The sequence below is a fragment of the Talpa occidentalis genome, unplaced genomic scaffold (genome assembly GCF_014898055.3).
Source record: "Talpa occidentalis isolate TD23 unplaced genomic scaffold, MPIMG_talOcc4v2.1 talOcc4.13, whole genome shotgun sequence".
Classification (NCBI taxonomy): domain Eukaryota; kingdom Metazoa; phylum Chordata; class Mammalia; order Eulipotyphla; family Talpidae; genus Talpa; species Talpa occidentalis.
In genome coordinates, this window is record NW_023601322.1 from 70018536 (window position 1) to 70042458 (window position 23923).

Genomic DNA, 23923 nt, shown 5'->3' on the forward strand with positions numbered 1-23923 from the left:
TCTTTTCCTGTGTCCTCTTCACCTCTTCATACTGCCCAGGACTGTTTGTCTAAGGCCTCCCCACTGGCTTCTAGCAGCACTCAGAAGAGAACAGACTGGAGGATATGGCAGTGAAGGGAGCAGGTCTCTTTTCTTTTTCTCCTGGTTCCAGTCATTCACGTCTCGAGCCGTGTCAGGATAGGAACTGTACATTGGCGGAGGAATCGTGTGCAGCTTGGAGGTGGGCGTCTGCAGCCCACATGCTGTACTGTACTTTATTTTTTTGGCTTCAGTGCACAAATTCCACAGAGAGAAAACAACCGCCCAGGCTCTGTTTTCACACTCACAGAAGGGTTTCTGAATCCCTGTTTCTTGCAGTTGAGTTGTCCTTTATTTCAGTCCACAAAGATACATGGCTTGGCTCTTTCCTTCAGAAATCAGCAGCCCTTGCTAAATGAGCCTGACTTTAGATAAACTTGTGCACTGCAGGTGCAGGACAGGCTGAAGCAAGGGGCCTCAGGACTGTTAAAATGTGGTGCTGCTGCTACCCTGGTTCACAGACTTACATCCTCTCTTTCTTGGATTATTATCAGGACTTCCCAACTGTTCTTTCTGCTTCTGATCCAGCTTCTACCCTGCATCCAAAATTTCATTGAAAAATACCCATCTGTTGATGTCATTCCCTGTTTAAAACCTTTTTCTGGTGCTGTTCTTCGGATAAAGTCCAAATTCATTTTCTTGGCTTACAGGACTCTGCAAATCCTGGCCCCTGTCCACCTCTCCAGCTTCCTTCCTCTCACTGTCACCCCATGTGCCAGCCCTTTTAGCTTCTCACCATCCCCAATTGATTCTTTACATGTGTGATTCTTCCATCCAGCTCATCCTTTCACCTTTGCTGCCTGTGGAACACTTGCTTCTTTATCCTCAAATGTGACCTTCCATGAGGATTCCATACTTGTAATGCTATTCCGGATTCCCCAGGCAGGATTTGTGGTTCCTTCTGTGTTTCTGGGATTTAGTATAGAGTAGTGATTGCAAGTATGGACTCTAGAGTCAGATTAGAGTTTCTAGTCTGGTTTCTATCCCAAGCTCGCTCCTCTAGATGTGTGGACAAGGTGAATGATCTGCCCTCTTGTTCATCTTCATCTGTGGAATGGGGATAATATTAGTAAACCTCACAAGTTGTTGTGAGGATTAAGAGACAGCACTTTATATATAATGTTTCTTGGCCATAGCCTGCATTCAGTAAAAATACTCCTTTTTATTGTTGTTATCACAGTACTTTAGCCTCTTAACCCCTTGCGCCACCAGGGTACAGTACTTTGTATATATCTCTACTAAGCACTTGTCACCTCAGCTTATAAATAGTTGTATACATCTGTCCTATCAGATCATGTACTCTTTGAGGACAATTGCATGTCCCGTTTACTTTTTCTGTGTATAGACATTTACAGTAAATGTTGGTTGAATGAGGTATTGCACTAAGATATACCTTCACAATGGAAATGGGCAACAGGCAGAATAAGGAAGGCTTAAAATTGAATTTGTGCATCATCACAAACTCAGAATTGCTGTGACCTTAATGTCAGCCGGTTTACCTAGCTCTGGACTAAAATCTCTTCTGTTACCTCCTAGAGCGTGTTCAGTGTTTCTGTGTTGCCAAGACAGGGCAGCAGGCCATCACCAAGTTCATGTCCATCTGTTTTTGTTTTGAACTGTAGGTGACATGTCTGAGAGTAAAGCCAAGAAGATTGAAATCAAAGATGTCGATGGGCAGACACTCAGTAAGCTGATTGACTACATCTACACTGCCGAAATTGAGGTGACCGAGGAGAATGTCCAGGTAAACTCAGCCCCAGCTCAGTGTGTTCCATACTCAGGACCCACCATTTTATAGTATCCTTCCATTTACCCTGTGACAATGCCACAACTCAGTTGGTCACTGGAGAGGGAATGGGAGCCAAAGGTCAAAAGAAGTTAGGCAGTTTGCCTTGGATCACACAGCCAGTAGGTGTGTGAATTTGTGCTCCTGCACTTAACTGCTAAGCCATAATACCTCTGAATGAACTGGGGACCCCGGGCAGAAAAACTTTAATTTTGATTCACACTCTTGGCAAAGGAAGACCTAAAGGCCTGGGTGACTCCATTTTTCCCCAGCCACCATCTCATCTCAGGGTTTTTGAGTATTGGATTGAGAGGCTGTTAAAATTTTTTTCCTGTTTCAGCATTAGTCAACCAAATGCCTCAGAGCACAGGAAGGTGCCAAGCACCAGGGCTGAGTTCAGCAGGGATGTGAGCCTGTGAACCTTGCTGTTCGTGCTTTTTCCTCCTTTTGCTGCCCAGCCTGCGTCCTCAGCCATCTGGAGCCTTGAAAAGAGGAGCCAGCAAAGATACTGCTTCCTCCAAAGGCAGCCATCTTTCCTTGGGAGGGCAAGGCAGAGCAGCACACCTTAGGAGGGGAGAAAGTGTGGCCCATTCTGGAACCCTACAAATCGCTGGGCCAAACATAGACACAGGATACACTATTTCTTAAGAATAGTGATAGAAATTACCTGTGATATGAAGGTTTTTCTTTTCTTTAAAGCACAATTCCATCTTGTTTTATGAGGTAAATACCTCTCTTGTGACCAAATACCCACTTCCCTTATCCAGAGTACCAGCCCTTTTTTCAGGGTGGAGGTATCTGGGAGACTGAATTGCTAATTGCTTATTTCAGTTCAGCCCAAATGTTTGAGTGCCTGTTCTGGGCTGGACGTTGTTGGGCAGAGTGAGTGTGATAGTGAACAGCAGTGAGTCTGCTGCCAGCTCTGATAGTTTGTGGTGTAAGGGTGAAGACAGATGCTCACAAGTAATATCTATGTACGCATCGTGATAAGTGCATTGAAGGAAAGGGGTGTGGACTATCATGCTCCTTTATCAGTCCACAGTGAGGTGGACTATCATGGGGACTCAGTTTGGATGGAGAAAGAGATCTGAGATGGGTTCTTTCAGGAGATGAGTGGGAGTGAATTTGATGTGGTGAAAGGGACTCAGAAAAGGTGAAGTCCAGGCAAGCCAAGGGCCTGAGACATACTGCATTTGGGTCTGCAGAGCCTGCCCCTCCATAGAGCCTTCCTTTGTTTCTGGCTCCTGGACAGACTCTTGGGCTTGTAGAATATCTGTAGAGAGCTGATCTGATCCTCTCCCCATCCTTTTAAGATTGAGGTATATTTTATACACAATAAAATGCATAGACATTTTGTTTGGTTTCTGGTCTTTTTATACAAAATGGAGTGGGTTACATTCTGGGTCAAGCAGTGGAATTCAAACAACTAAATGACTTTTGGGCAGTAACAGTAAGTGCAAAGTAATTTAGTATAAAATGAGTACAGGACATATATTAAAAAAATGTTTAAATGGATTATGATTGTATCAAATCCCCACCATATTTAAATTCATCTAGATACTCTTAAGGATCATACAAATATTAACAAAAATACATCCTTTGAAAACCTAATGAAAAATGCTAGATGTCAACCTAAATGATGTGCAGCAGGTAAATAATTTTAAAAAATTGTGCATTAAAGTATATCAGTAAGTCATTAATCATATGATGTGGTAGGCAGAATAATGGCCCCATAAATGTTGGTGCCCTAATGCCTGAAATCTGTGACCATGTTAGGGTAAATGCCAAGAGGAATGAATGCTGCAGATGGAATTCATGTTGCTAATCAGCTGAACATGTGATAGGAGATTATCTTGGATTATTCAGGAGGGCCCAATGTAATCTCAAGGGCTCTTTGAGGTGAAAGAGGGAGGCAGAATACTAATCAGAAGGATGTGATGTGGCAAGGACTCAGCTTGATGTTCCTGGCTTTGAAGATAGGGGGCCATGAGCCAAGGATTGTGGGTGGGCTCTGGAAGCTGGAAAGGAAAGAAAACAGTTTTCCTTAGGGACTCCACAAGGAACACAGGCCTGCTGATACTGTGATTTTAGCCCACTGGAACCCATTTGGGACTTCTGACTTACAGAACTGTAAGAAAATCAATTTGCATTAAAAAAAAAATTATTTATTTATTTATTTATTTATACAAGAACCAGGGTATAGGCCATATGTGCAGGAGGGTGAGAGGATTCACCAGAGACAGAGCGGGGAACAGAACAGGCAGACTGATGAAATACACTGCTGAGGGGAGCAGCGGGCGCGACAGGAGAGGTCTGCCACAACAATGTGGGACCCTTGCCGACCGACCGGGATTGAACCCACACTGCAGAGGCTGGAGAAAGCTTCACAGTGTGGCGCTCAACTGCATGTGACATCAGGGGAGGCCTTGCGTTGTTTTAAGTCACTAAAAGAGAAAAAATCAAAACCTAAAAAGACAGTATAATGGAGGTTATAGAATTGTATGATTGGAACAGCACTTTTCCTCCCTTTTCATCATGTATTTCTGAATAACTTTCATTTCCCTGTAAAGTAGAAAGTGTTTACTAACTTGGATACTTAGATGATGTTCCATTCTGGAACCTTGTTGCCTGGACTAGGTATTTTATCTTTTCAGCTAACCCAAGCATCAGTTTAAGGCAGGTGGCAGCAGGTAGCATATTCAGAGGACTCTGGAGAAAATGGCTGTGTTATTAATTTTTAAAAACCACTTTGTTAGGGTAGAGCAGGAACCAGAGTAAAGATGTGCAGGTTCAGAGGACACATAGGAAGAGAGATGAGGCAGGAATTGAGTATAAGTGGAGACCAGGGTCCAAGTGTCAGTTTTCCCCTCACTCACAGAGTACTCGCAGTACAGCTTTCCCTCTGCAGTGCTGAGTACAGTGTGTGGGGCTCAGTTACCTCTGACCAGAGAAGACACTCAGCCCATATCTGACTTACTGTCCTTCCATCCCCCAAAGCTTCTCTGACACTTCCACTGCCATCCTGCCTGATGAGTTTTCTCATTTGTGAAATAGGAATCTTAATTGTATCCGTTCTATTGAATGGCCAGTCATGAGTTAGCCTGTCTGCATTTGAATCCTGGCTGCCCTATTTTCTACCTGTTTGACCCTAAGCAATTTATTTAACCTCTGTGCCTTAGTGTTTTCATCTGTAATGTGGGCATAATAATAGGGGCTTAATCTTAATGTGGGCTTAACTGCATAGGGTTGGATTAAATGAGTTGGATTAAATGAGTTAATACAGGTAAAACACAGAACCATGCTTCACACATGGTAAATAATGCATGTCGGCTATTACAACTGAAACTAGGAAGGTGGTGATGGAGTCCCCATGTGCAGAAGACTTTGCCTGTTTTCTCCCCCGCCTGGGTACTCAGGGGGGAGGAATAAAGTGAAAAATAGGAGCTGCGATAAGGGGTAGGGCCAGAGACCAACCCGATCTGACCTGGAAGTATTTGAAAATTCTTCCAAATGAGGGATAGTTTGGGATACCTCCTGCCTACGTTGTGCCCAGAATTCCTGCCAGGACAGAGGCCTGGGCCAGAATTCCTTCCAGCCATTGCTCTGAAGAGCAGGCCCTTTAAGGGATGTGTTAAGTAGCCAGGTGGAGGGTAGAAGGTGCAGGACTAAGAAGCTCAGTTCTTCCTCCTTCCACAAGGAAGACTGTGTGGTCTCATTTTCTCCCTCCTTTCCTCACTCCTTCCCTCTCTACTTTCCTCCCTACCTCAATTCCTTCTTTCTTCCTTCTCCCAGTTAATACATGTTTTCTGAGCTCCTGCACTATGCAGCAGAGTGTACGGGCGCAGAGAGCTCAGTGAACACAGATGCACTCTCACTAAGGAGTACCTGGTGTGATGGTGGAGCGGTGGATTGGTCAGAGGTGACCTTGGGGGGAAAAAATGGTTAAGAATCAAGAGTTATTTTATTTAATTCTCATAACCACCAATGGAATGTTCTAATAAGATACTTATTTTTTTACAATTGAATAAACTAAAGCTCAAAGGGCTTCCTTGGGTGGCAAGGGGTAGAAATGGGAGTTAAATTCATCTCTCCCTCTTGGTGTCCTCTGTGGATGTGAAGTACTCAAGTTTCTCATTAAATGAAGGATCAGAATCTTGACTTAGCTTATAATAATAAATAATAATAATAATAACAACTAATTTAACTGAACACTCCTCTACACCATATTAACTACTTTCAATGATCTCATTTGATCTGTGCATACCTTTAAGGCAGCACAGTTTTTTAAGACTATTTTTAAATGAAGTACCTTTTTTTTTTTTAAAAAGATTTATTTATTTATGCATACAAGAACTGGGGTACAGGCCAGAAGTGCAGGGGGTGAGAGGATTCACCAGAGACAGAGTGGGGAACAGAACAGGCAGACTGACTGAAATACACTGCTGAGGGGAGCAGTGGGCAAGGCAGGAGAGGCCTGCTGCGCCATGTGGGTAGCTCCCTGGCCAGGGATTGAACTTGAACTCGTGCTGCAGCAGCTGAGGATAGCTTCACAGTGCTGTACTTAACCCCTTGCACCACCAGGGAGGCCCTGAAGTACCTTTTTCTTACATCATTGTGGGCAGTACCATTTTTGTCTTCATTTTGCTGTTGAGGAGACAGAAGCACAGACATTAAGCAGCTTACTTTTAGTCACCTGGCTGGTATGTAGAAAAGTCAAAATCACACATGGCACTTTTAATCATAGTACTGTTAGTCCACTAATGTTCCTGTTCATCTATAAACACCTCTCTCCCCCACCCCTAACCCCGTTTCTTTCTCCTTTTCTTCTTTCTCTCAACAGATTTTTATTTACTACTGTTTCTGCACAGGCCTCATTCCTAGCACTGGCAGAGACAGTTCCACTGTATGGCTCTGGTGGAGGGCCTGGCCAGCCTGGCCCCCTGACCCTCTGGCTGGTGCGTTTCTTTGTGCATGGTCCTGCCTCCCTGAAATTCCAGGAGTAGGTGCTTTCTGAAGCAGGGCATTTCCTTTTGTTTTTGTTAAAGGAAACAAACTCTGTGACGGGATATCCTCTACTGTGTTTTCATGTTATCCGAGGGTGAGAAAAAATAAAAGGGGGCTTGCACATGAAGAGTGGAGGGGAGGACACTTTTTTTTTTCCTTTCCTTTTTTTTTCCTTCTAAGCAGGAGGGTAACCTAGAAACTCTTTGCTGAGGGTCCTTCACGGCCTGTTTTCTAAGAACCATAATGCTGAAGTGGCAAGAGGCAAGCTAAAAGCTTTTTGACTCGTGGTAATCTTCCATCCCTGGGGCGGCGGTTCCAGCCAACAACTCCTCTGGCATCCGCCTCCTCTTTCCAGGGGCCACACAGTACTGCCCTAGTAATTCCTTCAGGACAGTTTGGCTTCAGAGCTGAGGACCTGAGCTTGGCCTCTTGTTCATAATCTGGTTACTGTAGCCACTTGAGGGAGTTGAGTTGCAGGCAAGATAAGAGAAGAGGAAATCCTCTCAGAGCCAGTGTCGGTGTCCATGAGGGAGAGGGAAGTGAAGATAGTCACCTCTTGGATGTTTTGCTTGCTCTTCCTTCATGATCTGTGAGGATTTGTCTTTGTTCTTATAATGTGAGAACCCAGGTGGATTGGGCCCCAATTTATTCCTGCGACTCAAGAGTTTGAACAGTGATATGTCTCCCAGCCTCCACACCTTCCCCTGCAGCATTCTGACTTCCTTTACTTCACTTACTTTTCTTCACTTGTATGAAGCAAGTAGTGGGAAGAAAAGGGCCTTTGACTCATACCTAATCGCAGTGTAACATCAAAGAGGGGGAAGGAGCAATTAGAGAAACCGCAAGCCCCTTCCATTTTAGGAAGTTAGCTGGGGAGCACTGTGGGACAGGAGAGGACCCAAACAGGATGGGGAGGGGTGTGGAGAGGTGGAAAGCCTTTTTATTTTTGCCTACTAAGTGGGTTTAGTGAACAGTAGGGAAGTTGAAAGCTGTGTGGGTAGCTCTATCCAGAGAGATTTTGAAAAATGAAAGTACAACCTAAGGAGTGTGTTCAGGAAGTATTTATTTCATTTCTGTCTGGTTGTCATGAGTTTGAAATTTTAAGCACCGAACTATGTCACTGTGTTCCTGGTCAAGGAGAGGGCAAAGGGGAGGGGAGTGTGTGTCCCTGACACGATATTATCTTGGCTTGGCTGAGAAAGCAATCTGAGGGGCACACTGGATTCTCGAAAATCTTCCTCTCTGAAGGGACTGAAGGACTGCTGGCCTGTTCTTGTCTCTTGTCACACCTGACCCTTTTGGGGGTTGTACACCACTGAGTATGGTGTGTGCGGAACAATATTTCGTTACTCCTCTTCATCAGGGCCTCTTAGGGTATCTGGTTAGGACCCCTGGTTAGGAGTCTTCTGCGTCACAGGACTTTGAATGCTAAAACTGGCAAAGTCTCATTAAGCTGAGTTGTTGGTCAACCTGTGGCCCTCACTCTAGGGTTTGTAGCTAGTGTCGGGCAGAGGAGTGTCAAGGAGGTCGCTGGGAGTTTGGAACATAGCTTTCCATTCCTGGTATGTATTCAGCAAGAATGCTTAATGGTTCTCCACTAAACTAGCAGGCAGGGACTAATCTGGTCCTGGAATCTGTTTGGCTAATCTGAACAAGCTCACAAGTTAATTGACTTTCCAAGTTTATGCCTGCTTTGTGGGGTTGGTGGCAGCTTAGTGGGGCTGGAGCTCAAACAGTTAGACTTGGAACCTGGCTGTGTTCACTTAAACTGTCAGGAGCAGGTGATTTTATCTTCTTCCTTCTCTGAAATGAATCAGTGGTTCCAAAAAAAGGACACTGTGCTAATTTACAGCTGTCCTTCTGGAGACATAGGAGAGTGAAAGATACAGGATAGAAGAAGGGGAGAGGAGTATGTTTTCTAGAACTCAGTGGTTGTGAAGGGAAAGTTTGAGCTGGTAGGTGGGACAAGCTTTCCTTGTTGCGAGTAGCAGTTCAGCTCAGGAATATGACAGTAGAGGCTCTTGGGGATTTCTTTGTGTGGGTGACTGGTCACCTTTCCTGACAGTACTGTGTCCTGGGCAAGCCTGGGGGGTCGGTTACCCTGAGAGGCAAGGCCTCAGAATAAGCAGTGGGGTTTTTGGCTTAAGCACATGGAAGTGACAGGAGCTTGAGCAGAGGGTACTAAGTTACTTTAGGAGAAGGCCGGTCCAGAATTTAAATCATCTTCCCCAACCCCCCAATTTTTTTGGAGTGCCCTGAATCAAGAAATCAAATGCATCTGTACTCTTTGTCTTCCTGGGCAAGCCCATGTAGATGGCAATAACTGGGTTCAGCTGGAGTTGAACTCAGACAGCCAGGGAGCAGCTGAGAACAGAGGCCTAGGACACGGGGATTGTTCCGGGGTAAAACAGATGCTAGGGGCCAGAGCTAAGCAGTTCTATTTGGCACTATAATTTTTTTCCCTAAATTTCTTTTTGGAAAGTTCCACTCAGACTGTCTCCCTTTCCACAGGGCAGGGGTGAAGGGGAGCCAAGCTGGGGATGGAGCAGGACTCTGCTGGCTGCTGGGTTTTGATCCAGAGCTGTGGGAAAGTCCTAGAGAAGCTAGACTCGGGTTGGCATTCTAAGCACCCATCTGGCCTGCTCAAGCCAGTCTTCCCTGGCTTTTAGTAAAAACACGCATATATACCTAAGCAAGAGCTATTTCTGTCTTCCAGGATACAGTATAAATACTCATGTGTCCTGTGACCTTTTGAAAGGGAACTCGGCTCTTTTTTTTCCTCTGAGAATATACCTGTGGTGGCAGGAGGGCACAGAGCAGGATCTCTATGATCTGAGCAGACGGGTAAAGGAGAGTCCTGGAGCCTTCCGTGGCTTTTCAGGCTTTTATTGAGCTTTTACCAGTGTAGGGTCAGGAATGGCCACAGTGCAGGTTTTCTATGATCCAGCAGACTGGGTAAAGGAGGAGTCAGAGTCCTAGAGCCCTCAGCGGGTTTTCAGGCTTTTATTGGGGTTCACCAGGCATATGGCAAGCAGGGGTGCTGAGGGGCCGGGAGGCTGGCAGTCCTCCTAGCCCCCAGCAAATCCTCACTCTATCTGGGCTCTCTTCCGTTCGTTCTGCTGTTTCTCAGCTTCTACTTCGGCTTCTACTGGCGTCCCCGTGACGCCGCCCTTAAAAACACAGTCTCAGCCCAGGTGAGTCCCACCTACCTATGCCCACACCCTATTCCAGGTGCCCGCCATCAGGCATGCATTCAGGACCGCAAGGATCCATCATCTATCCTGATGGCGGGAGGGCAGAAAAGCCTGACATTTTTACTTACCCTACAACCAGGTACACAGAAGGCAGGGGTGCCGGGGGGCCGGAAGGCTGGCAGGCCTCCCAGCCCGCAGCGAATCTTGACTCTTTCTGGACTCTCTGGCGTTCTTGTTCTTCTCTTGTTCTGCTCTCTCTTCTCATTCTCATTCTCTTGTTCCCGTTCTTCTGCTGGCGTCTCTGTGACGCTGCCCTTATAAGCCCAGTCTCAGACCGGTTGTGCCCACCTATGCATGCCCACACCCCACTCCAGGTGTCCGCCAGCAGGCATGCATGTAGGACTGCAGGGATCCATCATTAATGCTAATGGCAGGAGGGTGGAAAAGCCTGATACATTTTCATTTACCCTACAATCCACCCCCTCAGGGTTTTCCACCACACAATCTATATACAAGTTATATACAAGTTTCCTTTGGTGAATTATGAACACTGCAGCCATGACCCACAAAAGTAAATAGAATACAACTGAATATAGCAATGCAATACAACAGAACACAAGTCCAGGCAGGGCACCAACCTAGGGGCAAAAGACAAGATTATTGGCACCAGCAGATGATCCACTGCGTCTGCTGCTGAAGGTGCTACTCATGCGAGGGAGTGGAGCCACTCACATCTGCTGTTACATGCCAGGAACCGTCAGGCTTCCTGGTCTTCTCCATCTGTGCTCTCGGCCACAAACCACACACCGCATCCACCCCCAGGATGCACTCACTCTTGGATTGGTGATTCTGTACTCTCTGGGGGTAATCACCCAAACCTCATGGTTTGTCTGCTGTCATTCCAACATTCAACTTTCATAGCCACCAATGCAACACACAGACCCCTGCACTCAGGTCAACCCTTTGCACAAGCACATGGGTCGGGAATCCATGGATACAAGCTCCACATGCGGCCTTTCTTGGGTCCCCTGTAGGACCGCAGGGATCCATCATTAATGTTAATGGCAGCAGGGCGGAAAAGCCTGATAATTTTTCACTTACCCTACAATACCCAAGATGTTCTTTACTGTTTATCTTCTGGGTGGGAGAATGAAGTGTGATTGCCTGAGTCCCAAGGGATTTGGGGGTGACTTTTGTTATGGTATATCAGAAGTTTTGTAAGCATAAGGGTGTTGTTTATCTTGCTTACCACTGATCCCAGAGCCTAGACCTGTGCCTGTTAACACAGGCACTTAGTAATTAAGTGGTGAAAGAACCAGTGAGCTCTTCAATTAGTTAGTGAATAATTCACTAAGACCTTTCTGATTAAGGACAGTCTACTAAAGGCTGTAGGGCAGGGACTCTCAAATGCAGCTATATATTTGATGTACCTGGGGAGCACTCACAACCTCATCACCTCCTTACAGGACCTATCTTCAAATATAGTCACGTTGTGGGGTTGGGCTGCAACATAAATATTTTAGTGTGTGTTGGGGGGGCACCTTGAGGTGGGGAGGTAAATAAACATTCGGTCTGTAAGGGGCTTGTTACTCTAAGTGTGGTTTGTGGACCAGCTTCTGCAGGCATCACCTGGGTGCTGGTGGTGGGGTAGGGGTGATTGACCTGTTGTTGAGTCAGAAACTGAATTTTATTACGTTCCCTTAATAATAGAAATCAGTGACTGGGAAGCACTACTGTGGACCCTAGGGATACAGACACTCCACTGCTGCTTGGGGCCACGAAGTGGGGAACAGTGGGAAGAAAGACTGGGGCTGCTGAGGGTCAGGCTGGGAAGTTTGAACCCAATTGGGCAGGCAGTGGAGAGACAAAGACCTTCAGCATGGTAACAATAAGACTGGAATGCCCTTTCAGGAAAAAAGCCCTCCTGCTGGAATCCAATGTCTCAGAATATCACCTTCTCCTTCAGGTGCTACTCCCAGCAGCCAGCTTGCTGCAGCTCATGGATGTTCGACAGAACTGCTGTGACTTCCTGCAGTCTCAGTTGCATCCCACCAACTGCCTGGGCATCCGTGCATTTGCAGATGTGCACACTTGCACCGACCTTCTGCAGCAGGCAAACGCGTATGCAGGTAACGGGGAGCCAGCCTGCGGCACCTCCTCCGAGCTTGTGGATTTAATAACCCGATCTCTAGTGGACTCCTCAAAGATTATAGTGGACCCCTCAAAAGAGCACAGAGAGAAGTGTGCTCTGCCGTGAAGCAGTTATAATTTAGTCATGGAGACAAGACCCAGGTGGAAAGATAATTAACAATAGAAGAGTTCAGCTCCTTGCCAAGTGGAATATGATTAATGGCCAGATGGATGGTACAGACAGTAATCTTAATGAGAGAAGAGGAAAGAGATTGAGAAGACTTCATGGGGGGAAGAGTAAATTTAGCTAGGTCTTGAAATATATCTTTTTTTTTTGCCATTTAAGAATTTCTATTTTGATCAACGTGTTCTACGAACATGATTTTAAAAGCCAACACTATTGCAAGGTATAAGCAAGAGTCCCCTGCCCTGCCTTTCCACACCAAGTCTTGCTCTCAATTGCCACTCACTTTAAATTTTATAAGAATAAAAATGTAGGTTGTGATTCAGCTAAAAGCTACTTTGTCTTCTATTTACCTCCATTTATCTAAGTAATATGTAAATACCACTATTTTTGGATTTATTTATTTTAGATATTATCTGTTGACTTCTCATGGAAGATTGTACTTTCATAGACTTTCCCTCATATATATATGCCCTTCCCTCTCTTTATTCTCCTAATATCAAGCTAAGTTATGTATTTGCAGTTTTTTAAATAAGAAAAATATTAATTGTCTTTTCTTTTTGCACACTGAACTTTCTTGCAAGACAGATACAACTGAACAGTCCTTAGATCATCAGATAATCTGTTGATTCCATTTTATTTTTCTTGGAGATAGTCATCCTGCTAGAACTTGTCATGCTGTTATTTTGATGGGGTTTTGGGAGGGTCTAGAAATGAACATGAGTGTTTAGTCCCCATGTTTAGCTGGAAATAAATCTTCATTTCTGTTTATATTAACTAGAGGATGGGGCTCATGAGTTACCTAGGAAACTGTGTGGTCATTTAAATGGACAGATTCTGTTATACCACCTCCTTCCCTTGCAATAAAGCATCTTACTACCCCCAACCCCCAAAATAAATAACATCATGGCTACTATTCTTTTCTGTGTCTCTTGTCCAGACAATATCTGGGAATTATTGAGGGCCTCTTGGCTGCTCACCTCACAGCTCCCTATCCTAGGTTAGCTCCTTGGTGTACAGGCAAGAAGCATTCGCTCTGTTTCTTGGTATCCTTTTGTTCTCTGATCAAGTCCCAGACCCCAGGAGCCTGTGCAAACTCTCGTTTTCCCCTGAAGTCTATTTCTCAGGCCACATAGGCGACCAGTTGATAAGATGATCTTGACAATGATGATTTTTGTGAGAACATTTTGTGAAGAACATTTTGTGAAGCCCAATTCTGAATTCTGCTGACTCTTCCTGGCTCTGAACCTTGACTCTTTTTTTTCTGTTGTGCTCTTATGCCCCTCTTTCCCTGTATCTTCCCCACCCCCTTTCCACTTTTTGCCAAGGGGGTCCTGGCTCTCTCTGGAGAGGGCTCTCCAGCCCAGCCTTTGAAGAGGCCATTCTCCTGAGGGATGTGCTCAGGCTTAGTTTCAGCAGGATGGGAGACTTGGCCAACGCCCAGGTTCAGCACATCAACATCTGCTGGAGCAATGGCAAAGGGAAGGTGCTGAGATGCCAGGAATTCCGGCTCTTCTGCCTTCTTTCCCTCCCAGCCCTCTCCTAAGTAGAGTGTGCATGCATGCATGTCCACTCAGCACACACCCTGTCCTGTCGTCGTTGGCTCACACTGTCCTCTGTGATTTGGAGCATGTACTGAGCCTTATCTTTAGCACAGCCTCCCAGGTTTTTCTAGCCAGGCTTTCCCCTACTTTCAAACCTCTGTTTTCTCCTTTGTGCCTTTCACTATCAGACAGTGTGGAGAAGGTGCAGTTGGGAACACTGTTGTGTTGGAGGTGCTTGATCCTGAGGTGGTCTCGGCGATAGACTAGGTTCTGTCAGCACTGTGTGGGCATGTGTATGTGCAGATTATTTTCATCCAGCATTTATTGATCCCTCACTTTGGGGCATACCCTATGCTATGCCTTTTATGTGCATCAATCTCATTTAATGCATACATCAACTGAAGAAACTAAGGCACAGAGAGATGAAGACATCTCTTGGGTCACACAGCTGTTAGAGATAGAGCTAGAACAAACTCAGACAGTGTTGACTCCAAGCCAGTTTTCCTAATAACTACTGCATTCGACTGCTCCAGGGCCCATTTGGACATGGGGTGGCCCTGTGAATTGTTAGCTGAGGGGGGTTTGGTTGCTATCATTGGCGTTTTCATTGGAAGTGTGAGCCTGGAAGACTATGTCACGTAGTCACCAAATCCCAACAACCAGACGGTGCAGACAGATGACCAGCTGTCTCTGCTAGACATGCGGTGTTTAGTCATCTTGGGCGGGGGCTGGAACGAGATGTGGATGTCTTCTCGGGAGCATGTGGAGTCTGCATGTGTGAGCCCTCCTACTTCCCTGGCTTGGTCAGCGTGACTTCAGGCTGACAGCCTCCTCCCTGTGATGCTTCTTTATAATCCTCAGCTATGCAGGGAAATCAGTTTTTAGGTGGGATGTGAATGTAGTGTTTGATAAGCCCAAGATGAAAGGACATTCAAGGAGGCGTGTGAAGGTAAGACTGTACAGTGTTTAAGAGAAGGAAGTAAAAACTGATTGTTTACTCCCTTACACCCACCCACACAGTCCTCTTTTTTTTCTTTGGTCTTGTACCTGCTGACAATCTATGGAACCTGGCACCCAGCCATCATTGCCTCTTGAAACAGTTGCCACTTCCTCGCACCTTTCCTGTGGAGATATGGACACCACTAGTGTTGGCAACTGAGGCCACAGGCTTCCCTGGGCCTATGCCTTGCATTACAAGTTGTTTAAAGTCAACAACCTACAAGGAGACCTTCCAGATAAGAAATAAAGATCAGACCAGCTTTGAGCCGAGTGACCCCTGGCCTCTTTTCTTCTCTTTATGGTGGGGGTAGTACATCCTGTCCCCTTTCCAGTATATATATAGATGTAGATAGAAAGATGTAGATAGATCTATGTATCTGTCAATCTATCAATATCTGTCTATCTACCAATCATCTAGCAATAGGTAATGCTTTTTAACTTATCCTAATAAAGGCATTCCTTATACTTTTTTGGGACTTACTAGAACATGCTGAAATTCTCCCCTGACTCTTATGTGTGGATATATCATATTCTTTTTATCGGCTGCGTCATATGCATGAACTATAACTCTCTTAACCAGTCCACTGTTGATGGACATTAATGTTGCCACATTTTTCTTTTTCATAAAATGCTTCAGTGGGAATTCTTATACAGGATAATTTGGAGTATGCTTGCTGGTATATGAGTAAGGTATCATCTTGGGAGCATAAAGTAGCTCAGAGAGTGTATTTTTTTTTTTTAAAGATTTATTTATTTATGCATACAAGAACTGGGGTACAGGCCAGAGGTGTGGGGGGTGAGAGAATTCACCAGAGACAGAGTGGGGAACAGAACAGGCAGATCGACTGAAATGCACTGCTGAGGGGAGCAGTGGATGAGTCAGGAGAGGTCTGCTGCGCCATGTGGGTAGCTCTCTGGCCAGGGATTGAACTCATGCTGCAGTGGCTGCGGATAGCTTCATAGGTTGCGTCTAAACCCTTTGCACCACCAGGGAAGCCAGGAGAGTGTGTTTTTTAAAAAGGAATAAATGACACTATTTATTTATCTTTGATAAATTTATCAAATAAAAGAGGGATCTACACAGTGAAAGAACAGAAGTAGCTAAAAAGAGAATGGAGTTTGGGCAAGCAACATGTTAGAGGGAGTCCAGGGTTAATAGAAACTTTGAGAGAGAGGATAAGGATGAATTTTATGACATCGGTGCTGTGTATAAGGGTAAAATTCCACTGTGTTCCTGGCTGTCTTTTCAAGAAAGATGAATAAAAATTATATTACAGTCAAAAAAAAAAATAAAATAAAAAGGAATAAATATCAACTTGCTTACTGGAAAAAGTAACTTTTTTCAAAGTCATCTCATGCCTCCTGGTACATCTCCAGCCCTCTGGTGCAGACACTGAGAGGTGGACATGGTGCTCCCCTGGGAGCTGGGGTGCATCTCTCCACCCAGCTGCCTGTTCAGTTTCCTGTTTGGAATGGGCCTGTCTCTTCCTGCTGTGGCCATCCCTCCTGCTGCCTCTGCATCCAGTTTTCCCCTAAGTGTTATGGCCCCAGATTTTTGCTGTGATATGTATTTTTCTGGGACTGGGCAAGGGTGTGCCCCATATTTAAGAACTCACTGCTCAAACCCTTGCCCCCAGCTGATGTTGTCACAGTCCTCCTAGGCAACAAGTAATTGGGAGAGGGACCCTGCTGTTTTGCACAGCCTGTTTCTTAACCCTCATTACTATTTGCAAGGACTGCTTAATCTTTAACCACAGAGGCCAGGTTTATGGGGACTTTGTTTGGTAATTGGACAGCCATGCACTGGGCCATCAACAGAGCTGATTGGAGGGATGTTAATGGAACTCCATTAATGAAGTTGCAATTAAAATTCTTTGGACATGTTTATATCAGTCTGCCAAAGTTGAGCTGAAACCCTCCAGCCATGGGATGGAAAAGCCATCGAATTTCACGTGTTCATGGAGAGAAATTGGCCTTTTCTTGGATTGGTTGAATCATTTGAGATCATGGAATGAAGTGGTTTAACTAAGGGTAACAAAAAACTTTGACAAAACACTTAGAACACATGAACCTCTTACTCAGTGAGGGTTGCCTTATGAAATTGCTGCCTCCAACTTGGCATCATAAAATAATTATGCTGCTGATGATAGTAATGGTGGGCGTTTTACCATTTCTGAACACATACTGTGCCAAGCACGGCACTGCAAACTTCATAGGAATTCTCATTTTTGTCACTTAGCTATAAGTGGTGGTTGTTTCTCCAATGTAGAAATGAAGAAACTGGGGTTCCAGAGAGACTTAGTGTTTTGCCAAGCGTCACACAGTTTTTTAAGTGGCCATGCTGGGACTCACAGTGGGCTGGCTGACTGTGGCGCCTGTGTTCTGAGCCCCCTCCTGTCTGCATCCTTCCAGGCGAGCACCGCCTCTCTCTTCATGCCATTTGCATCACTTCTGTTCCTCCTGATTTTATGCCTCTAACTTGCAGGTGGCAAATGAAGCAGTAGTCCAGACCAGGTAATTTTTGTGGCTAGCTATTCTCCTTGTTGGGATTTTAGGAAACATTGCTTCTGGTGTTGAAGCAATAGCACTATAACTGGACAGTTTTGATATAGCCCTTTGTTCTATGTGTATGTGAGAGAGAGAGAGAGCAAGAGCAAGAGCAAGAGAAAGCCCAGGACCAATATATATATATTTCTGGAATTAAGTCAACATGGAAAGAAAGCTCATATCTCACCATCATCCCTAGGGAGGATAGAGGCAGTCTCAGGGCTGGTGGTCATGACCTTTGTCATGACGTACCTTGTGGGATGAGGTCAAGGTAGGGCTCTGTTACTTCCCTGTGAGAGCTGAGTCTTCTCCCTGGAGCAGGGTAACTACAGGCCCTAAAAGCCAAAGCTTACGTCTGCCTTCCCAAAATAGAGAAATAGGGGCGAGAGAGAGATATTTAAAGCAGCTCTGTTGTGCTTCTTCACCTTGCTGAAATGATTTTATTTGTGTGTCTACCCCTGCCAGCCAGTATTTTCTGGGGGTATGGCCCATGGTTCCATTCACAGATACTCATGCTAATTCCCTGGAGCAGCTGGTCCTGGGAAAAATGGGATTTATTTCATCTCTGCAGGTCAAGGAAGTCATAGATGGATTGTCAGTTGCATCTGTTCCGGACCTGTAGTTTAGATTCACCTGATCAAAACCTTACACTTATTTCATCCCTTTAATAGAATCGAGGGACTTGGGACTAGTTTGGGAGGCTGTCTGCGCCCTAGGCAGTCCTGAATGGTGGCTGTTGAAGTACAATGATAATTTTAGATCTCAATCTGTGCAGACATTGTATTGCACACTGAGGATTCAACCTCAAGCAAGACAGAACTTCCCTCTTGGGTTTACAGCCCCACTATGAAAAAAAGACCTCAGAAGATACAACAAACAGGTTGATTAGGGCTCTCATAATTTTTTATTTCCTGTTTTGGGGATACAGAAGAATATCACCTCATTTAGTTTGGTAGACAGATCTCAATTTAGGGATTATGGCTGAGATTTAAACATTTTGATGGATGTTAAAATGTTTAGAATGTGACTACTCTCTAAACCTTTTTTTAAAAAAGAAAGTTTTTTAGATTTATACTCTCTTTGTTTCTTTGTAGTGCCCCTAAGATAGATTCGGGTGCTCTGATGTCTATATTGGATTTTACCTCAGTGGCCTGCTTAGGACAAGTTTTTATTGTCTTGGGAACTAAGATACTCATTCAAATGTTTGTTATTATTCAAACAACCTTGGTTTTAAAACATGTCTCTACCGCTTACTGATCTGTGTGATCTTCAGGACATGACCTGGACATTCCAGACTTGTGTTTTTCCATCCACCTGTAAAATGGGAATATTAATGTTTACTTTAGTAGGACTTCAGGGAAAAGTAAGGGACATGACATATGTAAAGCTCTAGCACAATGTTAGCTACTATTAGAAAATGCCCTCAGCTTTCTCCAGGCTTGCTTCCTTGAAAACACCTACTTCCTTTCCTGGGAAGATGTAACCCAGTTTTCTCACTTCTTCAATATCAGGAAGATATGTGCATACTGCTTGGTGAAGAAAGTACTTGAAGTTATCTGGTGTCCTGGATACCACCCCTTTCCATAATTTCTTATCGAAATGGACAGGAACAGACCCAATGTGTTTCATTAGTGAACTTGAAATTTAAACACTATGTGTTACTTAGAATAAAATCTGGCTAATTAGGACTTTTAATCAAAACTCCTAATTAGGTGATTTTCCCCTCCTATATTTTCATTTTTTAAGAAAAGAAGAAGTCAAGAAAAGTTAGGTTATTAATGGAGAATTCCTCATTCAAGAGTCCCCTGCATACTTGTCCTATCCCCTAAGATCTAGTCTTGCCTGCCTCTCCATTATGTCTCCTGGAGTCTAGCATAGTTCCCCATGCTTAGTGGGTGCTCAATAAATATTTGTTAGTTGAATGAAGACTCAGCCCAAGACTCTAGTGACACTGAACTATTGCTTTTCCTGCTTGCATGCTTTTATTTATACTTGGAGTACCTCTCTTGCTCATGGTTCTATGGACTTTGGGTTAGAGTTATTGGTGTGTCGTCTTAACTGCCTTATAAGCCAGCAGGCTCCTAGGAGGCATCAGCTCTGCTTTTTTCATTTTTTTGAAGAAACACAGCATTATTGAGCACTTGCATGGGCTTGGTAAGTGCGAGTTACATATATTTGCTTATTTAATGCTTAGCTCCATCTAATTTAGGAAAGTGAGTACCTTGTATCACTACAAAGTTTGTTGAACTCAGTGGAATTAAGGGGGGTCTCTAAGACTTTTGGGGTCCATAGCCTCATCTATAGCACCTGCAGTCTCAAAAGAGGTATCTAATACTGTGAAGTTTCTCTGAGAGCACTGCTGCCCACAGAATTGGATGCCGTGAAGTAGAAACAGGCTGGTATTTTTCGTTTTCATTTCAACATGGTTCCTTAAAGCTCTCAGAATACACTAATACATATTATAGTCCTTGAGATTTAAAAGAACCTAAACACACATCCTATTTCATAGATGACGAAGCCAAAACCTGGAAAGAAGTGACTATAAAAGGTGGAGCTAGGATTGAACCCAGCTCAACCCTGGTCAATGAACTCTTAGCCAGTGCTCTTCACTACACCCTCCCTTAATACACTGAAAGCAAACAAGCAGTGTTAAAGGCAGAAGCTGATTTTCAGGGTGTTATCTTCGGGAAACAGAGTGAGGTCTTTCCAGGATATGCCAGGGAAGAAGCCTGACTTGAGTATAAAGTCTGTTGGGGAACTCCTATTTCTCAGGAAGTGGAGTTACCAGAGCATCCTGTTCCTATTTTTTCTATCCCAGTTCTCTGGAGTATTGCTACCAGAAAGGAGACTCTGGGGGCTCAGCCCTATCTCCCTACACTGAAGGGTAAAGTGAGGGAGTTGTCTTCTTTCCCTTCTTTCTTGGTCTCTTCCTGTTCCTGTCCTTTAACTCTCCAGGGTCCCTGGATGCCAGCCCTGGTGAGAAGCTGCTGCCCTTTAACTCCCTTGTTGCCCCATCCCTGCCAGATCTTGCTTCCTGGGAGGATTTCTGAAGGGATTTCGGTGGGAGGTTCCAAATGGGCAAAGAGAGAGCCCAGTCCAGAAAGAAGGGCTCTAGATTCCAGCCCTGCAGTGCCCCTGAGAGTGGAGGAGGGCTAGAGGGCTGACTGCTTTCTGCTTTGAATTACCTTTGAGAATTTCTGGCTTGCTCACCAAACCACCTATGTCACTATTCTTTCTTTTTCTTCCTTCCCAAAATCCAAACTATCTACTTCAGTTTTAAGAGCTGTGGGAAATTAATTTTAACAGCCCAGAATTAGATTCTCTCAATTCCACCTATTATCTTCACTTTTTTCCTTCCGTCAAATGTCAGTTTTTGTCAACCAGAGATAAACATGGGAAGGCTGGTGTGGCTCTGGGCCACAGGGATTTTTTTTTTTATTAATTAATGAAAAAAATTTCTTACATTGTTGGAGTCTCCATAGTTTTCCCACCACCTGTGAACCATCACCATATTTGTCTTCATCCCTCCCCTGTTTGCACCCCTCTCCTGCCCCTCCTTTTCTGGTTGCCTCAGTTCTGTGGTCAGCTTGCTAGTTTTGACTATTTCTTGACTTTTTGTTTGGTTTCTCTATATTCCACATGTAAGTAAGACCAACCAGTATTTATCTTTTTCCTTCTGACTACTTTCAACTAGCACAATCCCATCTGGCTCCATCTGTGTTGCCATAAATGGCATAAGTTTGTCTTTTTTTTATCGCTGAGTAATATTCCATTGTATAAATATACAACTTTTTGATCCATTCATCTGTTTTGGGGCATTTGGGTTGTTTCCATATCTTGGCTATTGTAAATAGTGCTGCAGTAAACATAGGAGTGCAGGTTTCCTTTCGAATTAGTGTTTTTGTGTCTTTTGGGTAGTTGCCTAGGAGTAGAATCACTGGATCATGTGGTAGATCCATCTTTACTATTCTGAGGAACCTCCACACAGTTTTCCATTGTGGCTGGACCAGTTTACATTCCCACCAGTGTAAGAGTGTTCCTTTATCTCCACATCCTCACCAGCATTTGTTGTTTCTGTTTTTTTTAATGTGAGCCATTCTTACTGGATGAGGTGGTATGTCACTGTGGTTTTGATTTGCGTTTCCCTGATGACTAGTGATGTTGAACGTTTTTTCATGTGCCACCACAGGGATATTTGCCTAACTTTGGCTGAGCTCAGCCTTGACTTGTCCACGGAGCTTTCATGTCCTGAACTTTGTCATGGTGTGGTGACTACTTTCACTCTCTGATGTTTCTTGGGTGTTATTGGTAGATAGGGGACTGGTCTGAAGACTTCTTGGGCATGTAGTCCTGTTATTTTCATAGCCTCCAGATGAAGAATGATTTCCCATCATCCAAAGATGATTGCTCTTTTGCACACCCATTAATCACAACTAAAAAATTTTAAGGGCAACATACATACAAGGGTCCTTGGCACCAGAGCCAGCAGACAGGGCTTCAGGTGGAGGCAGGACCCACACTATTCACCCTGACAAGGGTGTTCTTATACTCTGCTTGGTACCTGTGGTCATTCTCATGTAAGACTGATGATGTGCAGGGGAATACATCACATATATCTTTGTTCTACTGAGATCAATAGTATTGTATACGGATCATTAGTACAGGAGAATATGTGTGAAAGAAACAATGGGAAAGTTGGCTAACTTGCAAGGGAAGGGCAAGCACTGGTAATAGGCCAAAGATGGTATTGATACAAGATGGAGTCACTTTGGTTTTCCTACACCTATAGAGAAGCAAGCCCAGCTACTTACTTTATGACAGTTGCTTCCCTTCATAAAGGAGTTGATGTTTAATGCTTTGTCTTTTGTTGGTGGGAATGCAAACTGGCCCAACCACTTGAACAGCTGTGTGGAAGATCCTCAAATTACTAAAAATGGATCTATCATATGACCCAGCAATTCCACTTCTAAGAATCTACCCAAAGAACACAAAAACATTAATTCAAAAGGAAACCTGCACTCCTATGTTTATTGCATGACTATTTACAATTGCTAACATATTGTAAAAGCCCAAAAAAAGATGACTGGATGAAGAAGATGTGGAATATATACATAGTGGAATACTACTCAGCAATCAAAAAAGATAAATTTATTCCATTTGCAGCAACATGGATGGAGCTGGAAGGGATTATCCTCAGTGAAATAAGTCAGAAGGAAAGAGAAATATATTGGATGGTATCACTTATAGGAGGAGCATAGGGAAACCATCAGGAGGAAAAAAGAAGAGACAAAACTAGCAGGCAAAATATAAATCAAGACATTCAGCAGCGGGGAAGGAGAGTGAGAGGGATCAAAACAGAGGAGGGAAGAGCACAATAGTCTATGGTGACTGTTCATGGGTATCTTGGTGGTGGTAATTTTATGAGGACAACACCTAAGAGGAAAACTCAAACACTCTACAAAATGAACAATGATGTAAAAACATAAATTTAAAAAAATTTTAATTTTTTTTTTTTAAACAAATATTCACAGTCTCAGGGTAGGCAAGCTTAATTGTGAACTTGATCATCTCATTAGGCTGGCAGGGAGCAGGTGGGAACCCCTTTTTTTCTAGTGAAAGGAAAGGTTATTTATAACTCAATCTCTTAAAAAATATTGTTAGTTATCATTTTTTAAAAAGGTTTATTTATTTATGCATACAAGAGCTGTGGTGTAGGCCAGAGGTATGGGGTCAGTGAGAGGATTCATCAGAGAGAGTGGGGAGCAGAACAGGCAGAGCCACTGAAATACACTCCTGAGGGGAGCAGTGGGTGAGGCAGGAGAGGTCTGCTGTGCCATGTGGATCATCTCCCTGGCCAGGGATCAAACTTGTGCTGCAGTGGCTCCCATAGCCTCATAGTGCTGAGACTTAACCCCTTGCGCCACCAGCGAGGCCCCTTAACTCAATCTTTGAGAGTAAAATACTAAGCAAAATTGTTTCAACATAAGTTAAAAATTATTTCTATCTTAAATTTGGTATTTTTTAATGAAATTGATGAATGTGAGAGAGAGACTTGGTATGCTCTGGCTTTCATTTACATTATGCAGCTGCACAAAGTTGAATTTCAGTAGCATTCCAGGGATGGATTCTGAATTTCACTTGATCAGCTAGCAGGTAACTGGGTGGAATAGCCCTCTAATCATCCAAGAGATGATTACTACTGGGCCAGAGAGGGGCCACCAAGGAAGATGGGAAGAGGCCTGATGTCTGGAGGGCAAAGAGCACAGAGGCTCCCTGGGGTGATGGTATAGGGTGTTGGGAGAACTGAGAAAGGGACAAGTTCTGGGGCAAATGATAAGGGATCTTATCATCACTACATCTGCCAGTAATTGTCGTCTTTGGAGCTGGCTCTGGAGCTGGCTCGCCTTGAAAATGTTTGCCAAATGCTTTCACAAATCCTTTATCATCAGAGAATGAG

General features: G+C 44.2%; 1 protein-coding gene across 11 annotated transcripts in view; it reads left to right on the forward strand.

Moving 5' to 3' along the window:
- The window catches only part of KLHL3 (kelch like family member 3), a 268190-nt gene that overhangs the window by 190850 nt on the left and 53417 nt on the right, over positions 1–23923 (forward strand). For all 11 annotated transcript variants that reach the window (XM_054694357.1, XM_054694358.1, XM_054694362.1 and 8 more), the window contains 2 exons: positions 1701–1822; positions 12029–12191. In XM_054694357.1, the coding sequence (XP_054550332.1) occupies positions 1701–1822; positions 12029–12191 (285 nt within the window). The remainder of the gene's footprint in view (positions 1–1700; positions 1823–12028; positions 12192–23923) is intronic.